The sequence below is a fragment of the Moschus berezovskii genome, chromosome 9, assembly GCF_049115385.1.
Source record: "Moschus berezovskii isolate FMDL1 chromosome 9, NW_MosBer_1.0, whole genome shotgun sequence".
NCBI lineage: Eukaryota > Metazoa > Chordata > Mammalia > Artiodactyla > Moschidae > Moschus > Moschus berezovskii.
Window position 1 is genome coordinate 64,477,466 of NC_142468.1, and position 26,679 is coordinate 64,504,144.

Below are 26,679 nucleotides of genomic sequence, written 5' to 3' on the forward strand. Positions count from 1 at the left end.
CTCTTTGCGATTGTATGAACTGTAGTCCACCAGGTTCCTCTGTCCATGGGATTCTGCAGGCAAGAATACTGGAGTGGGTTGCCATACTCTCCTCTAGGGGATCTTCCCAACCCAGGGATTGAACCCCCATCTTCTACGTCTCCTGCATCGGCACATGGGTTCTTTACCACTAGCGCCACCTGGGAAATCCCCAAGACAGATTGTATCTACTGTCATTTGCTATTGCAGATTGCTTTGCTGATGTAATATGTTTCCAGTTCTTTATTTAGCTAGCATCCTGTGGGACTAGCAAGTACTGTTTTCACTCAAATATATTCATTGTCCTTTACAGAGGATACATGAATAGAAGATCCATTTTTATTTATCTGATTACACTATGAATTATCTCTAGATCCATTCTTCTTAGCAACATTTGTCAGTGTTTCATGTTGACTAGAATCCTACTGAGATGATAAGAAGTGATGTATTTGGAGGTTTTTAACTAATTTATCTACTTGGAATGATGATCAGTGGTCAATCTGTCTCTTACCATCGTTCTAAAACAGATTCTTAGCAGATGTTCAGAAGCTGACACCTGATATTTCTTCTTTCCAAAGAGATGCTTTCTCATTAAAATTTAAAACATTTAAAAAATGTTATTTAATGTTCTTTTTTGTTCAAGTACAAATTTTATTTTAATATGTACTAATATGCATGTATAATTCTTTGAACATATGACAAACAATTAGTGCATTTTATCATTTTAAATCTATAACTCTAGACAAGATATAATCCCACAATGCCCCCATTGTCTTTATATGCATATTGTATTCCTGGAAGCCATGAGCCTAGACTGCTCCAAAGTCACTGGTCTTAGGCTCAAGGATAAACTCAAGAAGTAATCTAATTTTAAATAATTGAAGTCTGCCTTGGAACTTTAGTCATCCACAAGCAAAAATCCACTTTTGTCTCTAGGACAAGGTCAGCAGCAAGCCGTACCCAGATCTTTACACTGGGTTTTCATTTATACACTGGTTTCATTCTATTCAGAAAGTCCCTTTGTAAATCTCAAAGTAGAGGGCCTCAGTGAGTGCAGTTGGAATGTCTTGGCAAGTAATATCTGGAAAGTGAATGTGGGCCAATTGCATTCAGTTCTCACAATATTATGAAAGGAGGCTGTGGGTTATATTGCAGTGTTTCTAAGCTGATTATCCAGAACAGGCTCAGCTTGATGCCAGTTCTTTTACATGCATTGCCAGACTAAACAAGTTGTTTTTGAGGTTCATCCATCACAATTTATGATACATTAAGCTAAATCTAATGTTCTCTGAAGCTGGTGTTAGGGGATTTTCTATATTCAGGCTATGAAATTGCATTTGGGGAAAGGGATTTCTCCTCTCTTTCTCCATAGAGTTTCTTTAGGTCTACAGAGTCTTGTTATGTCTATTGCAGCCCTGTTATATTCTGGTACTAATCACAGATTGATTTTAAGTATTTGAAATCTTAACTGGTAGCAGGAAATGACTTTAAATTAACATTGCATGAACTACTATAAATTGTTCACTGAAAAAGAGTGTTTAATTATAAATGAAGAAACCTGTTTCCCAGTTGATTAACTATATTAAACACTTTATATTTTCAAAGATCTACACTATTGTTAATAAGCTATTTCTCACAATGGGTCTCAGAGGGAGTCTAATACTATCACCTCCTATTTTTATAAATGATGCACTTGACCCATAAAAATTAGATTGCCCATATTGGACCACATAGAAATGAAAAGTGGAATGGGGTTTCAAGTTCTTAATGAACCTGTGCCTAGTTAACAGAGCTATGCTCTTAGTTTTCTGAGCACCTAAAGTAAGTTAGAAAATTAAGTAAATTAGTCAGATGGCTACACACATACAGACACACACACACACACACACACACCCTTTTTTTTCCTTTAGAACATTTCTGTTCTGTATGTAAAACCAGTTATTTTGTTATGGAATAATACAAAACAAACTCAAAGAGCTAGCTCCTCAGTCAATTGATCCATGCTACTTATTCTGATATTCCTCAACATTTGCTCATTGCCAGACTGACTTGTCCCTCTTGTCCCTCTCAGAGTCTATCATTTGAGAGACTAATATGATTGACTTTGGCCAAATAGTAGAATTGTCTGATACTGAGATCAACAAATATTTGTGGCAAGGAGTTCAGTCTTTAAAGTCTACTTGGCTATATTGCTTTCTATTAAAAATATGATTGCATATTATATTTAATTTTATTTATGAATTAATTATTAAATTTATAATCTTTAATATTTTTACTTTGAATTTTAAAAGTTCTCTTTCATGAATAAAACAGTACAGGATGTATAATATAGATACTGATATTTTGGGTTTTTTTATCAATGGCTTTTGAATTGTTTAGTAGTTTAAATCTTATTTGATTAGTTTGCAGTTCTCTCAACATCAGTATCCCTTTAATATGTCACTGTACAGAGAACAGAGCTAGAAAACAATAGCTACCTTATCAATAAATTTTAATCATTGAAACATCAGGATTTTTTTGTGGTGTTTGTATATGACACCCAATTTAAAACTTTGGAGTGGAATTTATTCTAATGTACCTCCATATGAACTTATTAATATGTATATAATTTTTTATCTTTGAAAATTATGTATTATCTGTTTCATCTTTTTAAATGTAGGTTTATTATTTCTCTATAGAAACAGGATAAGGAAAATTCTTACCAAATGAAAGGAAACTTTTGTTTAAATTTTGTGAGTGCTAACGAAAGTAAATGCCCCTTGACTTACTATATTTTAGATCTATTAAATAAAAGAATATAACATTCTGTGATCTTATAATTTTGCTTGTGCTATAGAACTTCAACTATGTTTGAATTATATGTGCACAGTATTTCATATCAAATGTAAGTAGCCAGATGTAGAGATTTTTTAACACATTTCCCTTTCTAGATATAATGTAAAGTCATATGCTTCAGTTCCTTATTAAAATATATATGTGTGACTCTACATAATTTCTCCTGATTTTATCCTAGAGTCATGTACTGATAAAGTTATGGTTGGAATAAATAAGTTTCATCAGTTGCATTTGGAAGATGTAACAAACAGTAATATAAGAACCTGACTTACATATTTATCTTCTGGTGATTTTGTTAAGACTGAAGCCTTGTGCATTTTCTAGAGAATATTTTGGAGGATTCTTCTCTGCAGTTCAGACTTCTTTAAACTCATTAAACATTTCATATCTTTTTAGACATAAGTATCATATGTACAGGTTAGATAGATTGAACTATAAATTACGAATACACAATTTGCCATATGTAAGGATCAAAGTTACGTCTATTTTGTTCATTTCATGTTATAAGGGTCTTACCAGTGCCTAGTTCTGAATACTAGTGCCATAAATATTTCTTGAATTAAAAAAAGACATATGAAGACCTTTTGTGATATTCATTTATCTCTTCTTATTAAGATACAAACAAGAAAGAAGATGAAAATACTTGAGGCTGAAAAGTAAAGGAAATTAAAATATCTCTTTATGATTTAAAAATGAATTAATTTCTAGTGTATTCTCAGTTCAGTTCAGTTTAGTCGCTCAGCCGTGTCCGACTCTTTGAGACACCATGAATCACAGCACGCCAGGCCTCCCTGTCCATCACCAACTCCCGGAGTTCACTCAAACTCACCTCCATCGAGTCAGTGATGCCATCCAGCCATCTCATTCTCTGTCGTCCCCTTCTCCTCCTGCCCCCAACCCCTCCCAGCATCAGACTCTTTTCTAGTGAGTCAACTCTTCGCATGAGGCGGCCAAAGTATTGGAGCTTCAGCTTTAGCATCATTCCTTCCAATGAACACCAAGGACTGATCTTTAGAATGGACTGGTTGGATCTCCTTGCAGTCCAAGGGACTCTCAAGAGTCTTCTCCAACACCACAGTTCAAAAGCATCAATTCTTTGGCAATTAGCTTTCTTCACAGTCCAAATCTTACATCTATACATGACCACTGGAAAAACCATGGCCTTGACTAGACAGACTTTGGTTGGCAAAGTAATGTCTCTGCTTTTCAATATACTATCTAGGTTTGTCATAACTTTCCTTCCAAGGAGTAAGCGTCTTTTAATTTCATGGCTGCAAGCAGCATCCGCAGTGATTTTGGAGCCCAAAAAAGTAAAGTCTGACACTGTTTCCACTGTTTCCCCATCTATTTCTCGTGAAATGATGGGACCAGATTCCATGATCTTAGTTTTCTGAATGTTGAGCTTCAAGCCAACTTTTTCACCCTCCTCTTTCACTTTCATCAAGACGCTTTTTAGTTCCTCTTCACTTTCTGACATAAGAGTGGTGTCATCTGCGTATCTGAGGTTATTGGTATTTCTCCCAGCAATCTTGATTCCAGCTTGTGCTTCTTCCAGCCCAGCGTTCCTCATGGTGTACTCTGCATATGAGTTAAATAAGCAGGGTGACAATATACAGCCTTGTCATACTCCTTTTCCTATTTGGAACCAGTCTGTTGTTCTATGTCCAGTTCTAACTGTTGCGTCCTGATCCGCATACAGGATTCTGAAGAGGTATTCTCAAATAGTTCTAAATCTGTGGTATTTCCTGGCCTTTTTTGAACTGAGGAAAACCAAGTTATACTCAGGAAAGTCTACCCAGAATGCAATTAGTAGGCCTCCAATATCTGCAGGTCCTCTAAATTCACAGCATTTTTGCTAGTGTCATCATATATTTAGGTTTAATGGTAAAAGAGAATGAACACTATTTTATTCTGATATTTATGTTTCAGTGCATATGCTCCATTTCATCGTGTAGGCATGATGATGTTGGAAAGGGGCATGGATAGGGTATTGGAGAAGAGAAAAATGTATACATAAGACTGTTACTGCAATTAAAAAACACAAGCTGTATTACAAACTGAATACCATAGGATCATTCAAAGTTCAGGACTGACGCCCTTAAAAAAAACAATAGATGCTCTTTTGGCAGTTTCACGTAGTCGTGATTACTGACACAGGCTGTGAGAACAGCAATGACCTTAGACCCAGAAGGCACTGCTGTTAGGATACAAATACAGCATGCTTTTCCAGCCATATGCCAAGAGGTTCTTTTGCTATCTGCATGAGACAGCCAGTAAATGGTTTCTACTGAAGACATCTATATATGGTGGAACAGAGCTATGATAGCAATTTTTTTGAAAAAAACATTTTTCTTCAATTCAGTTTTTTTCGATACTACATGAAAGTGCCTCATGAATATGAAGTGATATGGAGTAACTGAATCCTTACCAAACTAGTTTTGGTCAGCATGTAAACAGAACTTTAAAATTTTCTTTAATATGAAATTTTCACAGTATTTGAGTTATTTGAGAAATGGTGCCATAATAGGTATGACATAGATAAGAAATTGGCTTAATGATCCAGATAATTATTTTTAATTCTAATACCTAAATGACTTAATATAAACATATTTCATCATTTGTTCAAAATTCAAAGGCAACAATGTTGAAGTATTATACATAGATTTAAAGCGTTTTTATATTACTGGAAAATATTGTCCAATTTATAAAAATCCATTTTAGAGTCTGGAAGTAATTTAGTTATTTAGATTGTTTCTAAATTACCTAAAAGAGTTTTATTAATATGCACACTACTTGGAAATTGAAGAAATATATATACATTTTATTTTGTTTTACTTTATTTCAGACCAGAGATGACTACCTATATATAGTGAATTAATCCCTAACATTATGAAAATAGCACTAATTACTTATGGAATTTTTATGTTTTAGCATTAAAAAAAGGACGATTTTGGATCACACCAGATCCTTATCACAAAGATGACAACATCCAGATTGGGCGTGAGGTGAAAATATCTTGCCAAGTAGAAGCTGTTCCTTCTGAGGAGTTAACATTTAGTTGGTTTAAAAATGGTCGTCCATTAAGAAGTTCTGAGCGGATGGTTATTACGCAGACTGATCCGGATGTCTCCCCGGGAACGACCAACTTGGACATCATTGATTTAAAATTCACGGATTTTGGGACATACACATGTGTAGCATCTCTGAAGGGAGGCGGAATATCTGATATCAGTATTGATGTTAATATATCCAGCAGCACAGGTAAGAAGCATATTTATTATTTAAAAGATGTTCACATTGAGAACCTTTTTTTTGAATGTTGAATATACAAAATTGTCTTCAGTCAAGCTAAGAACATTCTTATTTTCAAAAAGTTTCCTGAAACCAAAATCCTAACATTCCGAATGCCCAATAAATATCATGTTAAGAGACTTTGATTTTTGATTAGATTTAGATTTACACGAAGTTTTGTTTAGATTTACATGAGGTTTTACAGAAATAATGCACATAAAATTAATAGTGTGAGCTATAATAGATACAGACTTCTGGATTAGACATCCCAGCTTTTAAATTATTAACTAAGAACTCTCTGTAAAGCCTATAATTATATTAATTGATAAAGTTAAATACCAAATATTGAATTGGGACAGTTTTCAGAAAACTGAAACAAACAGAAACTATTTATTCCTAAGAATAAAATACCAAGAGATAATTTGAGTATTAAAATGTTATATAAGAAATATATTTCCCACCAAGATAAAAAAGATAAACATGTTAAAATTGTAATCAGATGTGACTCTTTGTAGACCTTTATGTTAGGATCTCTTCACAATGAGAATGACTAAATATATAAATATATCGGAGTGAAATTTCTTCTATTAGGACCAAAAATATGTTATCAATTTTCTCTCAATCAAATGAACATCCTTAGGTGAGGAAAATTGAAGGACTTTGGTATGGAGGACACATTAGCTTAATTCTTAGGATGTTTTGAAGCCCTGTGATTTTATGAACTGCAATGAGTATGTGTTTGGAGAACTCCAGTGTAGCTTTATTTGTTTTGACAGCTTGTTACTAGATTGAGTTTTAATTTAGAATTTTCACATAATCTGAGGGTGAGTAATATGTGTTGAAAACAAAGAGCACAAATGTAGATTGCAAATATACTCTGTTTTGAAGGAATTAAAATACTCAACGTCTTCTTTCCAGTCAGGCAGTATTTTGATTGTTGTGTGTTAACAGATGGACTTGTGATTTTGTGTCTTCTCATGATTCCAAATTGCAATACACTCCGGATTTGTTTTACTTCTTAAGAGATATAGTCCATACTTCTGGGTGACCAAATGTGCTTGCTTTTCACTGTTCTAGATCATTTCTAAGGAATATTCCATTCTAGAGTGTTGGATGGTACTTGTGTTTGGAAAGATGTTCTTTCCTAGGTAACAAACAAACAAAAACCACAATAACTATTTTATTCAAAATTAGTGCTATCCCTAGGAGATGGACTAATTTTAGGATATATAAGGAAATCTGTTGATATATTCAGTCATCATTCATTTATATATTTATTCAATCAGCAAATAACCATTGAATGCCTACATCAACATGCTAGGGGACACCCGATATATGATAATTCCTATAAGAATAAGAACAATTTTGTGAGATCTGTGGAATTTGTTCTTATTTATGAGAGACAATTTTCAAGTGGTCTACATTCAGTCATGACCATTGCTTTGTTTGTTTGCCTGGTTTTTGCTTGTTTCGTTTTTGGAACTAGTGACACAAACTCATATGCAAAGAATCAGTGTTCCTGTCCAAACAGAGAACAGTCTATATACAATTAAATTTAGAGAGAAGAGTGAGGAGAAAATGGAGAGGAGACAGAAGCATTATATAATTATTCACCAAATGAGTCCTAACAGTCATTTTTATATAACTAATAATATTGCCTGTTTGAAACTTATGTATTGTAAATGACCAGAATTAATTTATGAAATTTCCAAAAATTTTTCCAGGAAAATACTAAAAGATGATCAGAGAAGTAGAAAACACTCAAAATTACCTCTTAGTAATAAAAATGTAGTTGTAATATGGTTTTTTAAACCATTATCATTTTGTATGGTCACCAAAGGTGATAATACCCAAAATAAAGGAGATATATTTTTGTTTGCTTGTTTGTTTTAAACATTTTATTTTGTATTGACATACAGCCAATTAGCAATGTTGTGGTAATTTCAGGTGAACAGTGAAGGGTCTCAGCCATACATATATATGTATCAATTCTCCCCCAAAGTCCCCTCCCATCCAGGTTGGAACATAACACTGAATAGTGTTCTATGTGCTATACAATAGTTCCCTGCTAGTTATCCATTTTTAATATAGCAGTGTATGCCTTCCCCAAATTCCTAACTGGCCTTTCCCCCTCCAGCAACCATATATTCGTTTTCTAAGTATGTCTCTTTCTGTTTTGTAAGTAAGTTCATTTGTATCATTTCTTTTTAGATTCCACATATAAGGGATGTCATAGGATATCTCTAAAGAAGATATGTTAAATCCTTTTCCAAGACATTTCCCTTTTCTTCCCTACCCACCACTGACAGACCTGGTTGTCTGTCCCATCACTTGAGTGGAAACTCCATAAAATCTGGGAATTTGTCCGTATTGTTCATTGTTGTGCTCTCAGCCTTCGGAACGTTACATGGCATTTCAGTTCAGTTCAGTCACTCAGTCATGTCTGACTCTTTGCGACCCCATGAATCACAGCACGCCAGGACTCCCTGACCATCACCAACTCCCAGAGTTCACTCAAACTCATGTCCACAGAGTCGGTGATGCCATCCAGCCATCTCATTCTCTGCCGTCCCCTTCTCTTCCCGCCCCAAATCCCTCCCAGCATCAGACTCTTTTCCAGTGAGTCAACTCGTCGCATGAGGTGGCCAAAGTATCGCAGTTTCAGCTTTAGCATCAGTCCTTCCAATGAACACCCAGGATTGATCTCCTTTAGAATGGACTGGTTGGATCTCCTTGCAGTCCAAGGGACTCTCAAGAGTCTTCTCCAGCACCACAGTTCAAAAGCATCAATTCTTCAGTGATCAGCTTTCTTCAAAGTCCAACTCTTAAATCTATACATGACCACTGGAAAAACCATAGCCTTGACTAGACAGACGTTTGTTGGCAAAGTAACGTCTCTGCTTTTTAATATACTATCTATACTATCTAGGTTAGTCATAACTTTCCCGCCAAGGAGTAAGCGTCTTTTAATTTCATGGCTGTAATCAGCATCTGCAGTGATTTTGGAGCCCCAAAAAATAAAGTCTGACACTGTTTCCACTGTTTCCCCATCTATTCCCCATGAAATGATGGGACCAGATGCCATGATCTTCATTTTCTGAATGTTGAGCTTCAAGCCAACATTTTCACTCTCCTCTTTCACTTTCCTCAAGAGGCTCTTTAGTTCCTCTTCACTTTCTGCCATAAGGGTGGTGTCATCTGCATATCTGAGGTTATTGATATTTCTCCCAGCAATCTTGATTCCAGCTTGTGCTTCTTCCAGGCCAGCACTCCTCATGATGTACTCTGCATATAAGTTAAATAAGCAGGGTGACAATATACAACCTTGATGTACTCCTTTTCCTATTTGGAACCAGTCTGTTGTTCCATGTCCAGTTCTGACTGTTGCTTCCTGACCTGCATACAGGTTTCTCAAGAGGCAGGTCAGGTGGTCTGGGATTCCCATCTCTTTTCAGAATTTTCCACAGTTTATTGTGATCCACACAGTCAAAGGCTTTGGCATAGTCAATGAAGCAGAAACAGATGTTTTTCTGGAACTCTCTTGCTTTCTCCATGATCCAGCGGATGTTGGCAATTTGATCTCTGGTGCCTCTGCCTTTTCTAAAACCTGCTTGAACATCTGGGAGTTCACAGTTCACATATTGCTGAAGCCTGGCTTGGAGAATTTTGAGCATGACTTCACTAGTGTAAGAGATGAGCACAATTGTGCGGTAGTTTGAGCATTCTTTGTCATTGCCTTTCTTTGGGATTGGAATGAAAACTGACCTTTTCCAGTCCTGTGGCCACTGCTGAGTTTTCCAAATTTTCTGGCATATTGAATGCAGCACTTTCACAGCATCATCTTTCAGGATTTGAAATAGCTCAACTGGAATTCCATCACCTCCACTTGCTTTGTTCGTAGTCATGCTTTCTAAGGCCCACTTGACTTCACATTCCAGGATGTCTGGCTCTAGATGAGTGATCACACCATCATGATTATCTTGGTCATGAAGATCTTTTTTGTACAGTTCTGTGTATTCTTGCCACCTCTTCTTAATATCTTCTGCTTCTGTTAGGTCCATACCATTTCTGTCCTTTATTGAGCCCAGCTTTGCATGAAATATTCCCTTGGTATCTCTAATTTTCTTGAAGCAATCTCTTGTTTTTCCTATTCTGTTGTTTGGCACTTTTAAGATAATAAATAATTATTAAATCAAAACAGTAAACTAATTTGTGCATGTAGCTTTCCCTTTTTGTTTGTTTTCCTCCTCCTATTATTACCTTCCCAAGATAGACATTTGGTGTTGTAATTTCTGATCATATAATTCTTCACTGATTTTAGGAAAAGTCATTCAAAAGACCAATATATACTATGATTTAATGTGCTACGACTCTCAGTGACAGGACTGGCTCCATAATTTGTGGTGTCCAGTGAAAAATTGTTAAGGCGTGTCCCTTGTTCAGAACTTGATAAGAATTTCTTGATGGTAATATCAAAGCATTAAACCAAGTGAGGAGGCCTTTCTAAACATGGCTGCCCAGGTGACATGCTTGCAGGGCAATCTGTGCAGGGAATTGTATTTTGATAGAGATTCACAGAAGATGGTGTTTAAAGGATAAGTCACTGAAGGAGATTACATATTCTGTTTTCATGCTGAAACTGGATTTGATGTTTCATTTTGCTTACAGCACAGTAGAATACCAGAGTGCAGCATAAAGATCTGTAGACCAGAGATTGTGTGATTCTGTTGGTATTAATAAAAATTGTATTTACCCCTGCAAAGTAAGGAAAATACTTAAAGAGTGCTTTGATATGAAATATAGAGAGATTACTGGGAAATAGAGTTTGAACAAGCTATATATAGCATGCAGGATGGATGCTACGATGAATGGCATCACTGACTTGATGGACATGAGTTTGAGCAAGCTCCAGGAGTTAGTGATGGACAGGGAAGCCTGGTGTGCTTCAGTCCATGGGGTCGCAAAGAATTGGACACGACTGAGTGACTCAACTGAATTGAACTGATAGCATGCAGGAAAATCCTGAACTATATTAATTCTATGAACCATATAGAATTCAGAGGAAATTCCCACAAATTGGGTGAGTAAAGTCAAAGAAAAGGAAACTACTGTTTAGACGTAAGTACATATGTGAGGCCGTTTTGCATTACTAGTTTAGGGAATTTATAATTGTTGTTTCTTATTTGTTAACTTGTATATGTTAAACGTAAGCAAATTAGGGTGAAATTTTAAATTAAAAAAATCTGAACCTTTGTTTTCCGTACAGAATCTTATATTAAACCTTAGTTGTTTTAAGTGTTTTAAGATACATGTACGAAATTCATTAAGATGAGAATGAGGTACCATTAAGATATTTCTGCCTAATAGATTGAAAAATGTTTCTTTAAATGACAGAACTGCATTTCTAGATCTGCTTTTGAGGACTTTAATATTGAAATATAAAATATCTCAGGAAGGTAAATCCTAGTTTATAGAATTATTAATATTTTTAAAAGACAATGATTTGACTAAAAAAATCTTTAAATAGAGAGGTTCCATGTGTTTCGGAGTTTGCCTCCTGCATCTGATTGAATAATGAAAATTATGATATATGTGATAATAGATTATGTATTCTTTTTACTTTAATTCCTTATTAGAAATATTTTTTCCTCCTGATCCTACAAACATGGAAACTGTTTTATCATGAGTGTTTGTTGTTCTGTCAATTTAGAATTCACGTTCCTTGCAGATTCTTTTACTATGTTACTGCTCTGTGTGTCTGGCTCTATGTCTCATGGTGACAGATAATGGGCCTTGCCCATTGGGAGTTTACAGTCTAAGCTGTCAAATTACCTAGCTGTCAAATGATTTAAAAACTAGACAGAAGATATAGTGGAATAGATACTGTACTTAAAGTTTGATTAGACGTCTGTAGGAATCGTGAATGTTTTTGTCAACATTAACAAAATGTTGGCCCAGGAAAATTCCACAGAAAAACAGTATTTGAGTTAAATCTTGATGGAAGTAGCACTGTAAGAGTGGCGGTGAAGTGAGAATACATTTGGCAGAATATACAGGATGAAGGAAGTCCCAGAAATAATATGTGATTATTGCTTTTTATGTATAATTAATATCAGCTGATATTAATATAAGCAAGTTTTATTGGTTTGTTTTATCTTATCGTTATCATTAATGAAATATATTTTATGTGCCTAGACTACAAATAATTTTTAAAAAGCATTTAGTAATTTTTGGCAAGTTTTTAATTAAAAAAATGAATATACTTAAATATTAATTGTTGCAATTAAATCTTATAAAATGAAAATCCTTCACATACTTGCTGGGAAATGCACATAGATTTTAGCCTAAAATTTTGGCAACAGTTAAAATAATCCTCAAAATATTATCATTTATCTGTTATACATTTATGTAGGTATAAATGTTATAGATTTTCAATTTTCAGAGGGCTTGCTGAATAACATTCCATTGCGTCCTGTAGTATTGTTCTGCATCAAGTCCTTTGGTGCTGCTGAGCTTGCATGTGTTCCTTTGCATAACCTGAAAACTTGTAGGTTTATACTAAACTTTGAAGGCTGCTTTATGCCTAGAAAATACAAACAGTGAGCCTGGTGATCTGTGGAATTCCGTGGTGAGACATCTGATGGGCAAATATAACAGAAGACTTGATACAAATTTGATGAATTTTTTTTTCATCCCCTGTTAAAGTAGAGGAGCATTTTATAAAGCAGAAAATGGAGCAAGATTTAGAGGATTAAACTGGACCTACCTAGAAAATCCCATGGATGGAGGAGCCTGGTAGGCTGCAGTCCATGGGGTTGCTAAGGGTCAGACACGACTGAGCGACTTCACTTTCACTTTTCACTTTCACACATTGGAGAAGGAAATGGCAGCCCGCTTCAGTGTTCTTGCCTGGAGAATCCCAGGGACAGGGGAGCCTGGTGGGCTTCTGTCTATGGGATCACACAGAGTCGGACACGACTGAAGTGACTTAGCAGCAGCAGCAGCAATATAAATATAGGTGCACAGAGAAGGTGACAAATTAAGAAAATTAGTTTGCAGTTATCTCTTTGTTCCCAACTACCTGACTAGATACTATAATTATGATAGTTTAAGTGTCTGTGCCAGTATTCCCATCTGTGAAATAAAGTTCTTGATAATATAGGACTATGGTGTACAACTAATAAGAATGGTTAATGAGCATGAGTGAAAAAGACAAATGATTATCTTATTGGATTTGCTTCTTTGACATTTTCAAGTTACAGAAGTGTAGAGACTCATGAAATTGTGCTTATTAGAACTAAAGTTTTAGAGAATGACAATAGTGAGTTATAGATCGCTTTATATAAGAGGAAGTCATAAGTAAGACTAACACATGTAAGAGCTGACAATGATTTGACCAGAGAAAGCTTCCATGTAGCCAAAAAGTTATGTAATTGGTTCCTAAATTACTGGACACAGAAATCATTTTCTTCCTTGACTCCAAAACTGTGAGTTTTAACACATGACCTCCAAATGGAGATAACTGATGGAGAACAGAGGTTAGTAATCTTTTTCTGTAGAGTCTGATAGTAAATATTTTCAGTTTTTCAGGCTATAAGGTTTCTGTTGCAACTATTCTACTTTGCTAATACAGTAAGAAAGCTGCCACGACAATAAAATGATTGGGTACTGCTTTTTCCTAATGAAACTTTATTTAGAAAAGCAAGTAGTGGACCACATTTTGCCCATAGGCCGTAGTGTGCTAACCTCAAACCTAGACTTCTGAAACGCTGTTTTAAGAAAGAAAATCATAACAAACCTGAACTCTGTGAACTTACTATGAAATTAAGTTAAATCTATGTATAATTTATTTGTGTATACAAACAGTAATATATTTTCTAATGATTGAGCAAAAATCTTGGTTATTCCTTATTTCTCATGTCCATGTATGCAGTTGATCCTTGAACAACATGGAGACTAAGGATGCTGACTTCTGAGCTGTAGAAAATTAGAGTATAATGTTGTAGTTCAGTTCAGTTCAGTCGCTCAGTCGTGTCCGACTCTTTGAGACCCCATGAATCACAGCACGCCAGGCCTCCCTGTCCATCACCAACTCCCGGAGTTCACTCAAACTCATGTCCACAGAGTCGGCGATGCCATACAGCCATCTCATTCTCTGTCGTCCCCTTCTCCTCCCGCCCCCAACCTTTTCTAGCATAAGAGTCTTTTCCAGTGAGTCAACTCGGCCCTCCATATTCTAGGTTCCTTCATATCTGAGGTTCCCCATCCTCAGATTCAACCAACCCAAGATCATGCAGTGTTATAGTGCTTGTCTATTGATAATCCATGCAGTTTGAATCCATATGGTTCAAGGTCAACTATATTTTACTGGCTCCTTGTTAAATGAATCATTCTCTGCTAGGCTGCCCAGTATTCAAGGGTACCTGAGGTTACTTTGCAATTGCTCATCTCTTTCCTAGCATGCAAGATATTCTGCTGCTGCCTCCATTCTGTTTGTGAACTCCTTCACCTTTTTTTTTTTCAATCAATTTCTATATATTTAATTTTGAATGGCTGAGGAAAGAATAAAAAACAAACAAACTTTAAAACAGTGAGACATACTCTGAACTTTATAACTTCTGCTTATGGAGACATATGAATGGATAATTGGATGCTTTTCGCACTGGCTTTAGGCAAAGTTTCATACAGATTGTATTTACTCTTTGAAAGTGAAAGTGAAGTTGCTCAATCCTGTCTGACTCTGCGACACCATAGACTGTAGCCTACCAGGCTCCTCCATCCATGGGATTTTCCAGGCAAGAATCCTGGACTGGGTTGCCATTTCCTTCTCCAGGAGATCTTCCCAACCCAGGAATTGAACATGGGCCTCCCACATTGTAGGCAGACGCTTTACCATCTGAGCCATTTACTCTTTATTCTTATCTTTCAGTTGACTCTTATGTTGATTGTAAGGGATATTATATCTGTCCTTGATAAGGGCCAAAAAGAAGGTGAGTATTTTGATCAGGGTGTCAACAGGGAAACTGTCCCCCTAAAAACTTTGAATTATCTCTTCTACAGCCTTTCCCACATTCCTTTCATATGCATTGAAAATGCCTCTTCACCAGCATTGGGACTGGAACTAAGCATGGCCAGCAGTTATCTTTACTGTGCTTCTTAGACACTCAAATTCCTATAGTGCTTAATGAACTTACCAGAGGAAAAAATGAACTGTGAAATAATATTTTTATTGACCATGTACACAGAACATTCCTTAGGAAATATTTGTCTGTGGCATACTCATAGAGATACCTAATTCCATTCATTTGTGCTTTTATAGTATATTGTGGTATTAATGTCAACCTACATGGCAGGCATAGTTATAAAACTCATATTTAGGTATATAAAAGTTTACCAATAAGAAAATTTTATGCTTAATGTTGTCCATCAGAAACTAGGTTTTACTCTGTAAATTAAATGTGTTTTATATAAAATTCAGTTAATTAGAATTATTTATTCAGCTCATGTTATTAGTCTTTCATTGTTCTGTGGCTGGTGAAGATTTTCTACATAGGAGACATGTAAACGCAACAGTCTGGAAGTGTTGGGAAGAGTTAGGGTAATTGTCTGGAATCTGTGTTTGAATAAGCAGTACAATTTTTATTCAGATTATATGTTTAAAAAAAAAAAACAGCAGTTTTCTAAAAATGGTGTGAAATGAAGTCGCTCAGTCATGTCCGACTGTTTGTGACCCCATGGACTGTAGCCTACCAGGCTCCTCTGTCCATGGGGTTTTCCAGGCAAGAATACTGGAGTGTGTTGCCATTTCCTTCTCCAAGCCCAATCTCCAACCCAGGGATTGAAACCAGGTCTCCTGCACTGTAGGCAGACCTACATCTGAGCCACCAGAGAAGTCCAAAAATGGTGTACTGACACTAAATTAAGTTTGAGAAAATGTCAGTTATCCACATGAGATATTATTTTTGTATTATTATTGATACTATCATTTAACTTCAGGTAGCATTGATAAAGAATCTTTGGAGTTAAAGTCCAGTTCCCTATTGATATCAGCCATTCAAACAGTCAAAGAAAAAAATCCATGCTTGAATATTTTTAGAGTAAAGATACCTCCAAAAGGCTTAGCAAATGCCACATTAAAATATGCTGAATGACCTAGGAGAGAAATTGCTAAAATTGCACAAAATAAAGGTGGAAAGATGTGTTAAATCAATTGAAAGCACTTTATGGAAACTTCCTGAAACTTCTGATTTTTTTTTGTAATAAAAAATAGGAAACCCATGACAAGAGATGAACACAGTATTTATAACTTAAGTCATTGGTATTTTTTCCTTCCCTTTGGTATATCTGACCTTTGTTACACAAGCCCTCAGCCTTAGATAATCTATTCTTAGTGGAGGAAGATTTAACTTTGAGAGACAAAGGTTAACTGACAATTCAAGTGGGAATAATGCCAAGTTTTCTAATATGGTAAAAGGAAATTAGATAGAACTGTCATCCACAATTCAGGGATTAATTCATTAAATGTAGTGCATTTTCCACCACCCAAAATATTTTTTAAACAACCACTATAGGAAAAGGGATACAGGAATAAATAAATATGTGTAGGATCTTATTTATGGGTTTTATATCCCCAAAACTCAAAAATGTTTATTAACAGATAGTCTTGCATTTGCTCTCTAAATTTTTAGAGTGATATAGAAGAATACAGGCTGAAACTATACAGTCTATTCTGCAAGAATTATATAAAGCAGGTGGTGTCTGAACTAGATTAAGAATGGGGGTAATATGGCACTAGATCTTTGAAGGAAATCAATGTAATTAGATCTCCTTCACACAGTCAAGAATGACCACAAAATTTTATCATTGTATCAGCATGATTGGATTGGTGTTTGGAGGGCTTATTCATTGGATGAATTTGCAGAGTTCCAAAATGAGATAATTAGAGTAAGGATGGTGAAGAATTAGAAGAGCATTCAAGAAATATTTCAGAAGCTTCACCCTCAATCAACTGGGGAAAAAAACATTTCCTCGGTTTCTCCAATAGCGTAGACTACCTTTGAATCATGGCGAGGTGTTCAGTGAGTCATTTAGCAATAACGTGAAAGAGGAGGCGGAAAATTTTTGTTAGGAAGTAAATTAAGACATTGGAGATACACATTTCTTTAACGGATGTGTCATGTGAGAGAAAATACAGAAAGCTTGTGTGTGTGTGTGTGTGTGTATGTGTGTGTACTTAGTCACTCAGTCACGTTCTTTGTGACGTCATGGACTGTAGCCCACCAGGCTCTTCTGTCCATGGAGTTTTCCAGGCAGGGATACTGGAGTGGGCTGCCAGAAAGCTTAATTGGTAGTCACTCACAAACTATATCTGAGAAGTGAGATAGCCTCTTTACATCTTAAATTCCTTTTCACCACAGCTTTAGGATACTTTGAATAAATTGAATGGAAAACAGGAAATATGATTAAAAAAAAAAAAGTCTACCCATCAGAGTGTGTGTTATTTGTGGGTGGTTGGGGGTGGAAGTTCATTCAACTGAAGAGTTTGCTAGAAATCAAATGAGGTGCTGAGGGACACTCATAACCTCGTTACAGGGCAGTTAAGTCAGTGACCAGTGCACTCAAGTCAATTTGAAAAGTATCTGATTGACATCAGGCAGCTTAGTGTGTGTACAGCCTGGGACTTGGGTCCAGGCCCAAATTTACTACTTAATAGCATTGTGACCTTGGGTCTGGCTAGACCCCAAAACTTCCATCTGTAGAATAAAAGGCTCAGCTGGATAACTGATTTCTAAATGGTGTTCCAATGACAACTAGGTATTTCTAAAAACTATCCTTGGGGGCTGCTAAACTGCAGGAGGAAGGGTAGTAACCAGTTGAGAGTTTTACCCTTTTTATTTACCTTCCAATTTCAAATAGAACAAAGCCTAACTCTCTTTTTTATATAGAACTTCTGTCTAGGATTATATTTGGACAGAAAATTCTGACTCAAGTTCACAAACATATATGTGTGTGCACACAGTAGCAAGCACACATAGTTGAAAGCCATTTGCTTAGATAAGTTCTTCCATTCCTTCCAAAGTATGTTATTCTTTTCATGGTTCCAAAGTGTTAAACTTCATTTCCGCATATGGTAATCCCACATTCTGAGGGAAGGATGTTAGGTCTGAATGAGGGATTTAAGGAAAAGTCTGAGAGGATAAATTAGTTTGGGAGTAGTTGTACCTGAAGGATGGATAAGACATCCTCAAGTTTCTGGTGACCGATTAGAAAGTAGGGTTTGATAATTGAGAGAAAGTTCAGAAGTAGAACATGGACTTCACAAGCAATTTCATTATTTAGAAGTAGATCATCTTATCCAAGAAGAAAATATGAAGCAAAACAAACAAAAACAATGTCCAAGAATATGGTGGAAAAAGCAGAAACCATGCAGAAAGAAAAAAGAAAAGAAGAGTCAGTGGAAATCAAGGGGAAAAAAATGCCTTAGTTTGTGTGAAAGACAGGAATATCTGTGTCATCCTTCATGTACAACAGATTTAGAGCCTTCAGTACCTTTTCACCAGCATGAAGAGGCATGTGAAAGATTATATTAGTTTCAAGTACTTTAATATTGATGCATAGATTTTGATAATAGAAGCAAGGTCTAATTTTTCTTCAAGTGAAAGAATTGGAAATTGAAAGAGGGAAGTTGGGAGAAAAGGAGACAGAAAATAAGGGAGAGAATGAGAGAAAGAGAGATTTATAGACAGTAACAATTACACTAATTCTGTTTTCAGTGAGATCATTTAAAGAAGTGAGAAGCAATATTTGAAACATTTTTAGTTGGCCTTGTCAGGATGTTGAAAGTTGTTTTGAGAAGCATGAATTTTATCAATATTGATACTGCTTACTTTGAGGAGAGCATAAATGCAAAGATTGGCTGCATTAAATTAATTATGTTTTCTATAGTAGTTGATTAAACATTAATCATGTTTTTATAGTAGGGTTTTCTCAAAAAATTGAATCTAACTAATGATGAAAATAACATCAGATTTACAACTTTCTTCCAATTATCATATTAAAATATCCAACAGTTTTTTCCCTCAAATTTAAGAACAAAGGTTCTATCTTATGTACATGCTTATTCATTTCAGTCGTGTCCAACTCTTTGTGACCCCGTGGACCATAGGCCACCAGTTTCCTCTATCCATGGAATTTTCCAGGCAAGAATACTGGAGTGCATTGTCATGTCTCTTCCAGGGAATTTTCCTGAACCTGAGATCCAGCCAGTGTCTGCTGTGTCTCCTTCTTTGCAGGCAGATTCTTTTACTGCTGATCCACAAGGGAAGCCCCCGTTATACCTTACAACTTATAGTTTAACAGTGGTTAATTAACTATTGTCTAATTACTGTGTCATGTGTTGAGAACTTCCTTCACTTGGCAGAATTAAACACTTTTTGAAATTCCAAGATTACAATGAGAAAAGAACAAGTCAATGAGAAATAGGAATGAATGTCCAATTTATGTTTCCTACACCCTTCATCCATTTATAAATTCAAGCAATGGGGACATGGAAACTATTTAAATTTTAAATGACTGTATAGAAATTCCTCTAGTCTATAGGGCTGAACACCATTAGTTAGTTTCATAATTTGCACTTAAAATTATAACTACCAGTACTTTATGCAAGTTAAAGAAAGAATTGTGAAAATTATATTCATTGATGAAAAATAAATGTCTCCATCAAATTTATAGTAGTGAATGGATATAAATCAGGATATATTATTAAAGCTACAATACCAGGACTCACTCTGCATCTCTTGACTAGAGGAGAAGATAAAGGTGTGGGGAGATTCACTACTGATAGAATTATGATAACACTTGGGATTTTATGTTATTTTTAAATGACACTAGCAAGCTACCATTATCAATTGAAGAACAGGGAAATAAATAGAAGTATCCATAGAAACTAGATCCATAGACTAACAGTTTGATCACTATTTTACCTTATGTAATCCAATAAATCTGGAATCCTAGATCTCTGGCATTAGATAGAAAATTGTTATAGTTATATAATTTGTTTGTATTGTCTAGGTTTTGTTTTACAGTTTGGAATGTCTTAAATCTAGGCTATTTCTTTCAATAACTCCAAAATAGAAGTTAGAACTACCATTAGTGCAAAGGACTTTCCCTCTAAATCAGCTTACATTTTAATGTGAAAAGGGCCTCATTAGTTTTCATAGTCTTAATTTTTCATCCTTCTTTGTGGTATATCAGTGAGGTTAGGAAAGAGATTAAATAAATTTAGTAAATCATTACAATTAGGATTTTGGTGGCACAATTTAAGGATATTTATGAACTCTGGTTATCTATTTTTAAATAAAAGCAAAAGATAATTTGGTCAGGTTCCTAGATACCTATTTTGTAAAACAATTTAAAAATATTTCTAAATGTCTCAGTTATTGGAATTGTTTTTAAATACTGAGGACATTTATAGATTTCCTGGTACCTTTCATTTTATAGAGTGGAACATGGGATCCCAAAGTTTAGAGGTACTTGTTCACTTCCTATGATCACATCCTAATTCAAGTTTATGATCTCAGACTCCAAATTCAGTATAAGCTCGCAGCAGCTTACATTAAATGGGTATTTCACTTTACGATCTCAGGTGATTCTTATATTCAGTTATACCATTTAACAAGGGCCTTGCATGAAAGGATTACTGTAGGCAGGTATTAAAATATTCTAAGAGGAATTCAGGTGACAGTCTAGTTGGGTCATGTGTTGGATTGATGGCAGAGCGCAATATTCTCCCCTACTCTGAGAATATCATTTCAAAAATCTTAGGATGTCAGGTTGTGTTTGCCTGTCTCATATCCCTGTCACTAAAATGAGACAAAGCCTTACCCTATTTTGACCTAAGTATATAGATTGAGCAGTATTCGTTTCACCAAAAAAGACCACATTCAGCATTATGCTAGGTTAAAAATCCTCTAGTGCAACTCAACATAATGATACTTGTCTTGCCCTAGCTTCCTGAGAAGAGAGGATGCAGGGTTTGTATCTTTAAAATCCTGCCTAACCACATCTAGGGGTGTGTGCTCCTGAATGGCATAAATTATGTGTTAAAGTAACCTGAAACTATACATTAAAACTTTCAGAGTGCCAGTGTAGATAACATTGCCAATGAAATATTTTTTTAACTTTTATAGCAGCTAAAGCTGAAACTCCAATACTTTGGCCACCTCACGCGACGAGTTGACTCACTGGAAAAGACTCTGATGCTGAGAGGGATTGGGGGCAGGAGGAGAAGGGGACGACAGAGAGTGAGATGGCTGGATGGCATCACCGACTTGATGGACATGAGTTTGAGTGATCTCCGGGAGTTGGTGATAAACAGAGAGGCCTGGTGTGCTGTGATTCATGGGGTCGCGGAGAGTCGGACATGACTGAGTGACTGAACTAACTAACTAACTAACCAACTAACTAACAAAAACGGAATAATGCTTGAACTGTAAGGATGAAACTTAGTGTACACACCCAATTAAAGAAGCAAAGTATTCAGGTCAGTTCAGTCTCTCAGTCGTGTCTGACTCTGCATTGGAGTTTCAGCTTTAGCATCAGTCCTTCCAATGAACACCCAGGATTGATCTCCCTTAGAACGGACTGGTTGGATCTCCTTGCAGTCCAAGGGACTCTCAAGAGTCTTCTCCAGCACCACAGTTCAAAAGCATCAATTCTTTGGCGATCAGCTTTCTTCACAGTCCAACTCTCACATCCATACATGACCACGGGAAAAACCATAGCCTTGACTAGACGGAATTTTGTTGGCAAAGTAATGTCTCTGCTTTTTAATCTACTATCTAGGTTGGTCATAACTTTCCTTCCAAGGAGTAAGCGTCTTAATTTCATGGATGCAATCAGCATCCACAGTGATTTTGGAGCCCAAAAAAATAAAGTCTGACACTGTTTCCACTGGTTCCCCATCTATTTCCCATGAAGTGATGGGACCAGATGCCATGATCTTAGTTTTCTGAATGTTGAGCTTCAAGCCAACCTTTTCACTCTCCTCTTTCGCTTTCATCAAGATGCTTTTGAGTTCCTCTTCACTTTCTGCCACAAGGGTGGTGACATCTGAATATCTGAGGTTATTGATGTTTCTCCCGGCAACCTTGATTCCAGCTTGTGCTTCTTCCAGCCCAGCGTTCCTCATGATGTACTCTGCATAAAAGTTAAATAAGCAGGGTGATAATATACAACCTTGACATACTCCTTTTCCTATTTGGAACCAGTCTGTTGTTCCATGTCCAGTTCTAACTGTTGCTTCCTGACCTGCATACAGGTTTCTCAAGAGGCAGGTCAGGTGGTCTGGGATTCCATCTCTTTCCAGAATTTTCCACAGTTTATTGTGATCCACACAGAAGAAGGCTTTGGCATAGTCAATGAAGCAGAAATAGATGTTTTTTTGGAACTCTATTGCTTTCTCATGATCCAGAGGATGTTTGCAATTTGATCTCTGGTGCCTCTGCCTTTTCTAAAACCTGCTTGAACATCTGGAAGTTCATGGTTTACATATTGCTGAAGCCTGGCTTGGAGAATTTTGAGCATGACTTTACTAGCGTGTGAGATGAGCGCAATTGTGCAGTAGTTTGAGCATTCTTTGGTATTGCCTTTCTTTCGCACTGGAATGGAGACTGATCTTTTCCAGTCCTGTGGCCACTGCTGAGTTTTCCAAATTTGCTGGCATATTGAGTGCAGCACTTTCACAGCATCATCTTTCAGGATTTGAAATAGCTCAACTGGAATTCCATCACCTCCACTAGCTTTGTTCATAGTGATGCTTTCTAAGGCCCACTTGACTTCACATGCCAAGATGTCTGGCTCTAGATGAGTGATCATGCCATCATGATTATCTTGGTCGTGAAGATCTTTTTTGTACAGTTCTTCTGTGTATTTTTCCACCTCTTCTTAATATCTTCTGCTTCTGTTAGGTCCATACCATTTCTGTCCTTTATCGATCCCATCTTTGCATGAAATATTCCCTTGGTATCTCTAATTTTCTTGAAGAGATCTCTTGTTTTTCCTATTCTGTTGTTTTCCTCTATTTCTTTGCATTGATGGAATGAAGCAGGGCAAAGGCTAATAGAGTTTTGCCAAGAGAACACACTGGTCAGAGCAAACACCCTCTTCCAACAACACAAGAGAGGACTCTACACATGGACATCACCAGATGGTCAACACCGAAAGCAGATTGATTATATTCTTTGCAGCCAAAGATGGAGAAGCTCTATACAGTTAGCAAAAACAAGACCAGGAGTTGACTGTGGCTCAGATCATGAACTCCTTATTGCCAAATTCAGACTTAAATTGAAGAAAGTAGGGAAAACCACTAGACCATTCAGATATGACCTAAATCAAATCCCTTATGATTATACAGTGGAAGTGAGAAATAGATTTAAGGGAGTAGATCTGATAGAGTGCCTGATGAACTCTGGACGAAGGTTCGTGACATTGTACAGGAGACAGGGACCAAGACCATCCCCATGGAAAAGAAATGCAAAAAAGCCAAATGGCTGTCTGAGGAGGCCTTACAAATAGCTGTGAAAAGAAGAGAAGCGAAAAGCAAAGGAGAAAATGAAAGATCTGATATCAGAGTTCTAAAGAATAGCAAGGAGAGATAAGAAAGCCTTCCTCAACCATCAAGGGAAGTATTAGCATATGCTAAAGCATTTCAAAATGTTGAACACAGGTCAATTCTAACTACAAAACCTAGGATCTTTTCAAAAGACATACAGCTTTACAGCTTCTCAATGGAACAAGCACATGTAATATAATTTCAGGCTCAAGAGATAAACTATGAGAAATTTATTTTTGATAAGTGACTCCATCTCAGACCCAAATCATGTCATGTCTGCCTTCCTACCCCTTTGACTAACAAGAATTAGAACTTGAGCAGTCCTATTGACTGAAAGTCAACCTAAGAGACAGCCTAGGCTCAGAAATGAGAGTTTTAGAAAAGAGAACAAGACGATAATTTCCAGGGGAATCGAAGAACTGAAGATACCAGGTTTCTTTCAAGTACATAAATAAATCAGAGTTTCCCAAATTTTAGGGATATTCTATCAGTAATAATGATGGGATTAGAAAGATGTGAACTGAGAAGCATATGATTGCACTTTAAAAAGAGGTTCCATGCACAATATGAAATATATTGGTAATTAAAATATGCAAAGTAGAAATAATAAAATGACAAGCAGTTCAAATGTCTGTGCTCTAAAATGCATTTAGTGTGAATAACAGTGCACTATAAATGAAACATAAGTAGTCCACTTTTACCAAGACTGTCTAAATAATACTTGTAAACAGAATATATTTAGTTGACATTTAAACAGAAATATCCTTGCTTAGGAATAAAATGCAATGTAAAAGTACATAAATAAAATGGTACTAAACTCTATTCACACACTTATTAGCTTAGAATGAGTTATATATCCTTCCTATCAATGACGTTATATGAGTTTTTATGTGGCTCTGAAATTAGGCCCATATTTTTGTTGTAGCATTCTGTACTTCTACAGAGTGGCAGGTTGAATCATAAAATGCAGTCGTGCATGTGTAGAAATTTCTTAATAAAGTCACCATGTGTTATAAGAAAATCCTCCTATGTTTTAATTGACCAGTTATCTACTAATGGATCTGTTAATTAAACCTCATTTGCTGTAAAGAACATGTGGTCCAGATCTGTTGATGAAACATTGTGTTCACTGGTTTTCTCTATGCTCTTGACAAAGCATGAAAGAGCCAGCTTTATTTAGGTTAAAATGTTTGTTAAAATGGTGATAGTGTCTATTTCCACAGGATAAGGCATATTCATTGGTACATAATCAGTGATGTAGTTAGGGAATTTGTAAACCATAGACATTATTCAGACTGATCATTTATAAAAGGCCAAACAATGTCACATGGATTCTACAAGGAGAAAAATGGCCTTTTTATTATAGAAGTAAATTGATTTTTCTAGCCATTTGTCACTGAGTAGTTTACCTCTGTGACCAACAGTTGCTCTTGAAAATAAAATAAATTGTGAATTTCTTTAAAGCATCTTTTTTCTATGTTTTCATTAAGTACTTTTAATATATAATTTATAGCTTATCCTCTTTTTAATTTAGAATTTCTCATCCAAAGAAGCGATCACATAATTAACATGATCAGATAGTTCTTTTTTACTTATTTGTCCCTGGTTTTCATGGCAACAACCTGACCTTTGTGAAAATGGACAGCGCTGACATTTTGTCATCCTCATAAGGGAGGGATATATGTATTTAGGAATGTTCAAACCTCATTACTTCATAGAAATAGACTGAAACCTAGAATGTCTGCATTATGTCCCATTTTATAATACTATCCAAACACACAGATCAAGTTATTATATCTAATGGCAGAAATCTGCAACCTGCTTTCTTTGGATGGCTTTGGGGAATGCCTCTGACTATTCAGATTAAAAAGGTTTATTCCTGTCCTTTCCAAAATGTCATCTTCTTCAAACAATATCATCATCTGAAATGAACCACATATTGCCAAGACAGCTGAAAATAACAATATATATATTTTATGATGATAATATATATATTTAATATATATTTATGAATATATATAATATATTTATATAAAATATATAATTTATATAAATAATTTATAAATAAATTTATATAAACATATAATAAGTAAATAATATAAAATATATAAAATATAAAAATATAAACAATAATAATAAATGTATAATTTATATAGTATTATATATATATATATTACCAGTCAGTCAGTTCAGTTGCTCAGTCCTGTCTGACTCTTTGAAACGTGTACTGCATCATGTCAGACTTCCCTGTCCATCACCAACTCCCAGAGCCTGCTCAAACTCATGTCCATCCAGTCAGTAATGCCATCCAGCCATCTCATCTGCTGTCGTCCCCTTCTCCTCCTGCCTTCAGTCTTTCCCAACATCAGGGTCTTTTCCAATGAGTCAGTTCTTCACATCAGGTGGCCAAAGTATTGGAGTTTCATATAAATATATATTCAGTGTTAGAGAAATCACAGGTATGAATAAAACAAAATCTTTGCCTTAATATAGACATATATGGCTTTCCCTGGTGGCTCAGAGGGTAAACCGTCTGCCTACAATGCAGGAAACCCGGGTTCGATCCGTGGGTGGAATCCCCTGGAGAAGGAAATGGCAACCCACTCCAGTACTCTTGTCTGGAAAATCCCATGGACTGAGAAGCCTGGTAGGCTACAGTCGATGGGGTCGCAAAGAGTTGGACACGACTGAGTGACTTCACTTATATACAGAACAATAAAATACAGTCTTAGTCATTAATGTTTGTTGTGGCTTAGTTGCTAAGTTGTGTCTGACTCTTTGTGACCCCATGGACTGTATCCACGAGGCACCTTTCTCCATGGGATTTTCCAGGCAAGAATATTGGAGTGGGTTGCCATTTCCTTCTCCAGGGGACCTGCCTCACCAGGGGATTGAACCTGCATCTCCTCACACATCTCTTTCAT

At 36.0% G+C, this 26,679-nt stretch overlaps 1 protein-coding gene across 1 annotated transcript in view; it reads left to right on the top strand.

Moving 5' to 3' along the window:
* The window catches only part of MDGA2 (MAM domain containing glycosylphosphatidylinositol anchor 2), a 962,529-nt gene that overhangs the window by 677,501 nt on the left and 258,349 nt on the right, over window positions 1-26,679 (top strand). The window contains exon 7 of the mRNA XM_055436380.2: window positions 5,785-6,114. Coding sequence (XP_055292355.1) covers window positions 5,785-6,114 — 330 coding nt within the window. The remainder of the gene's footprint in view (window positions 1-5,784; window positions 6,115-26,679) is intronic.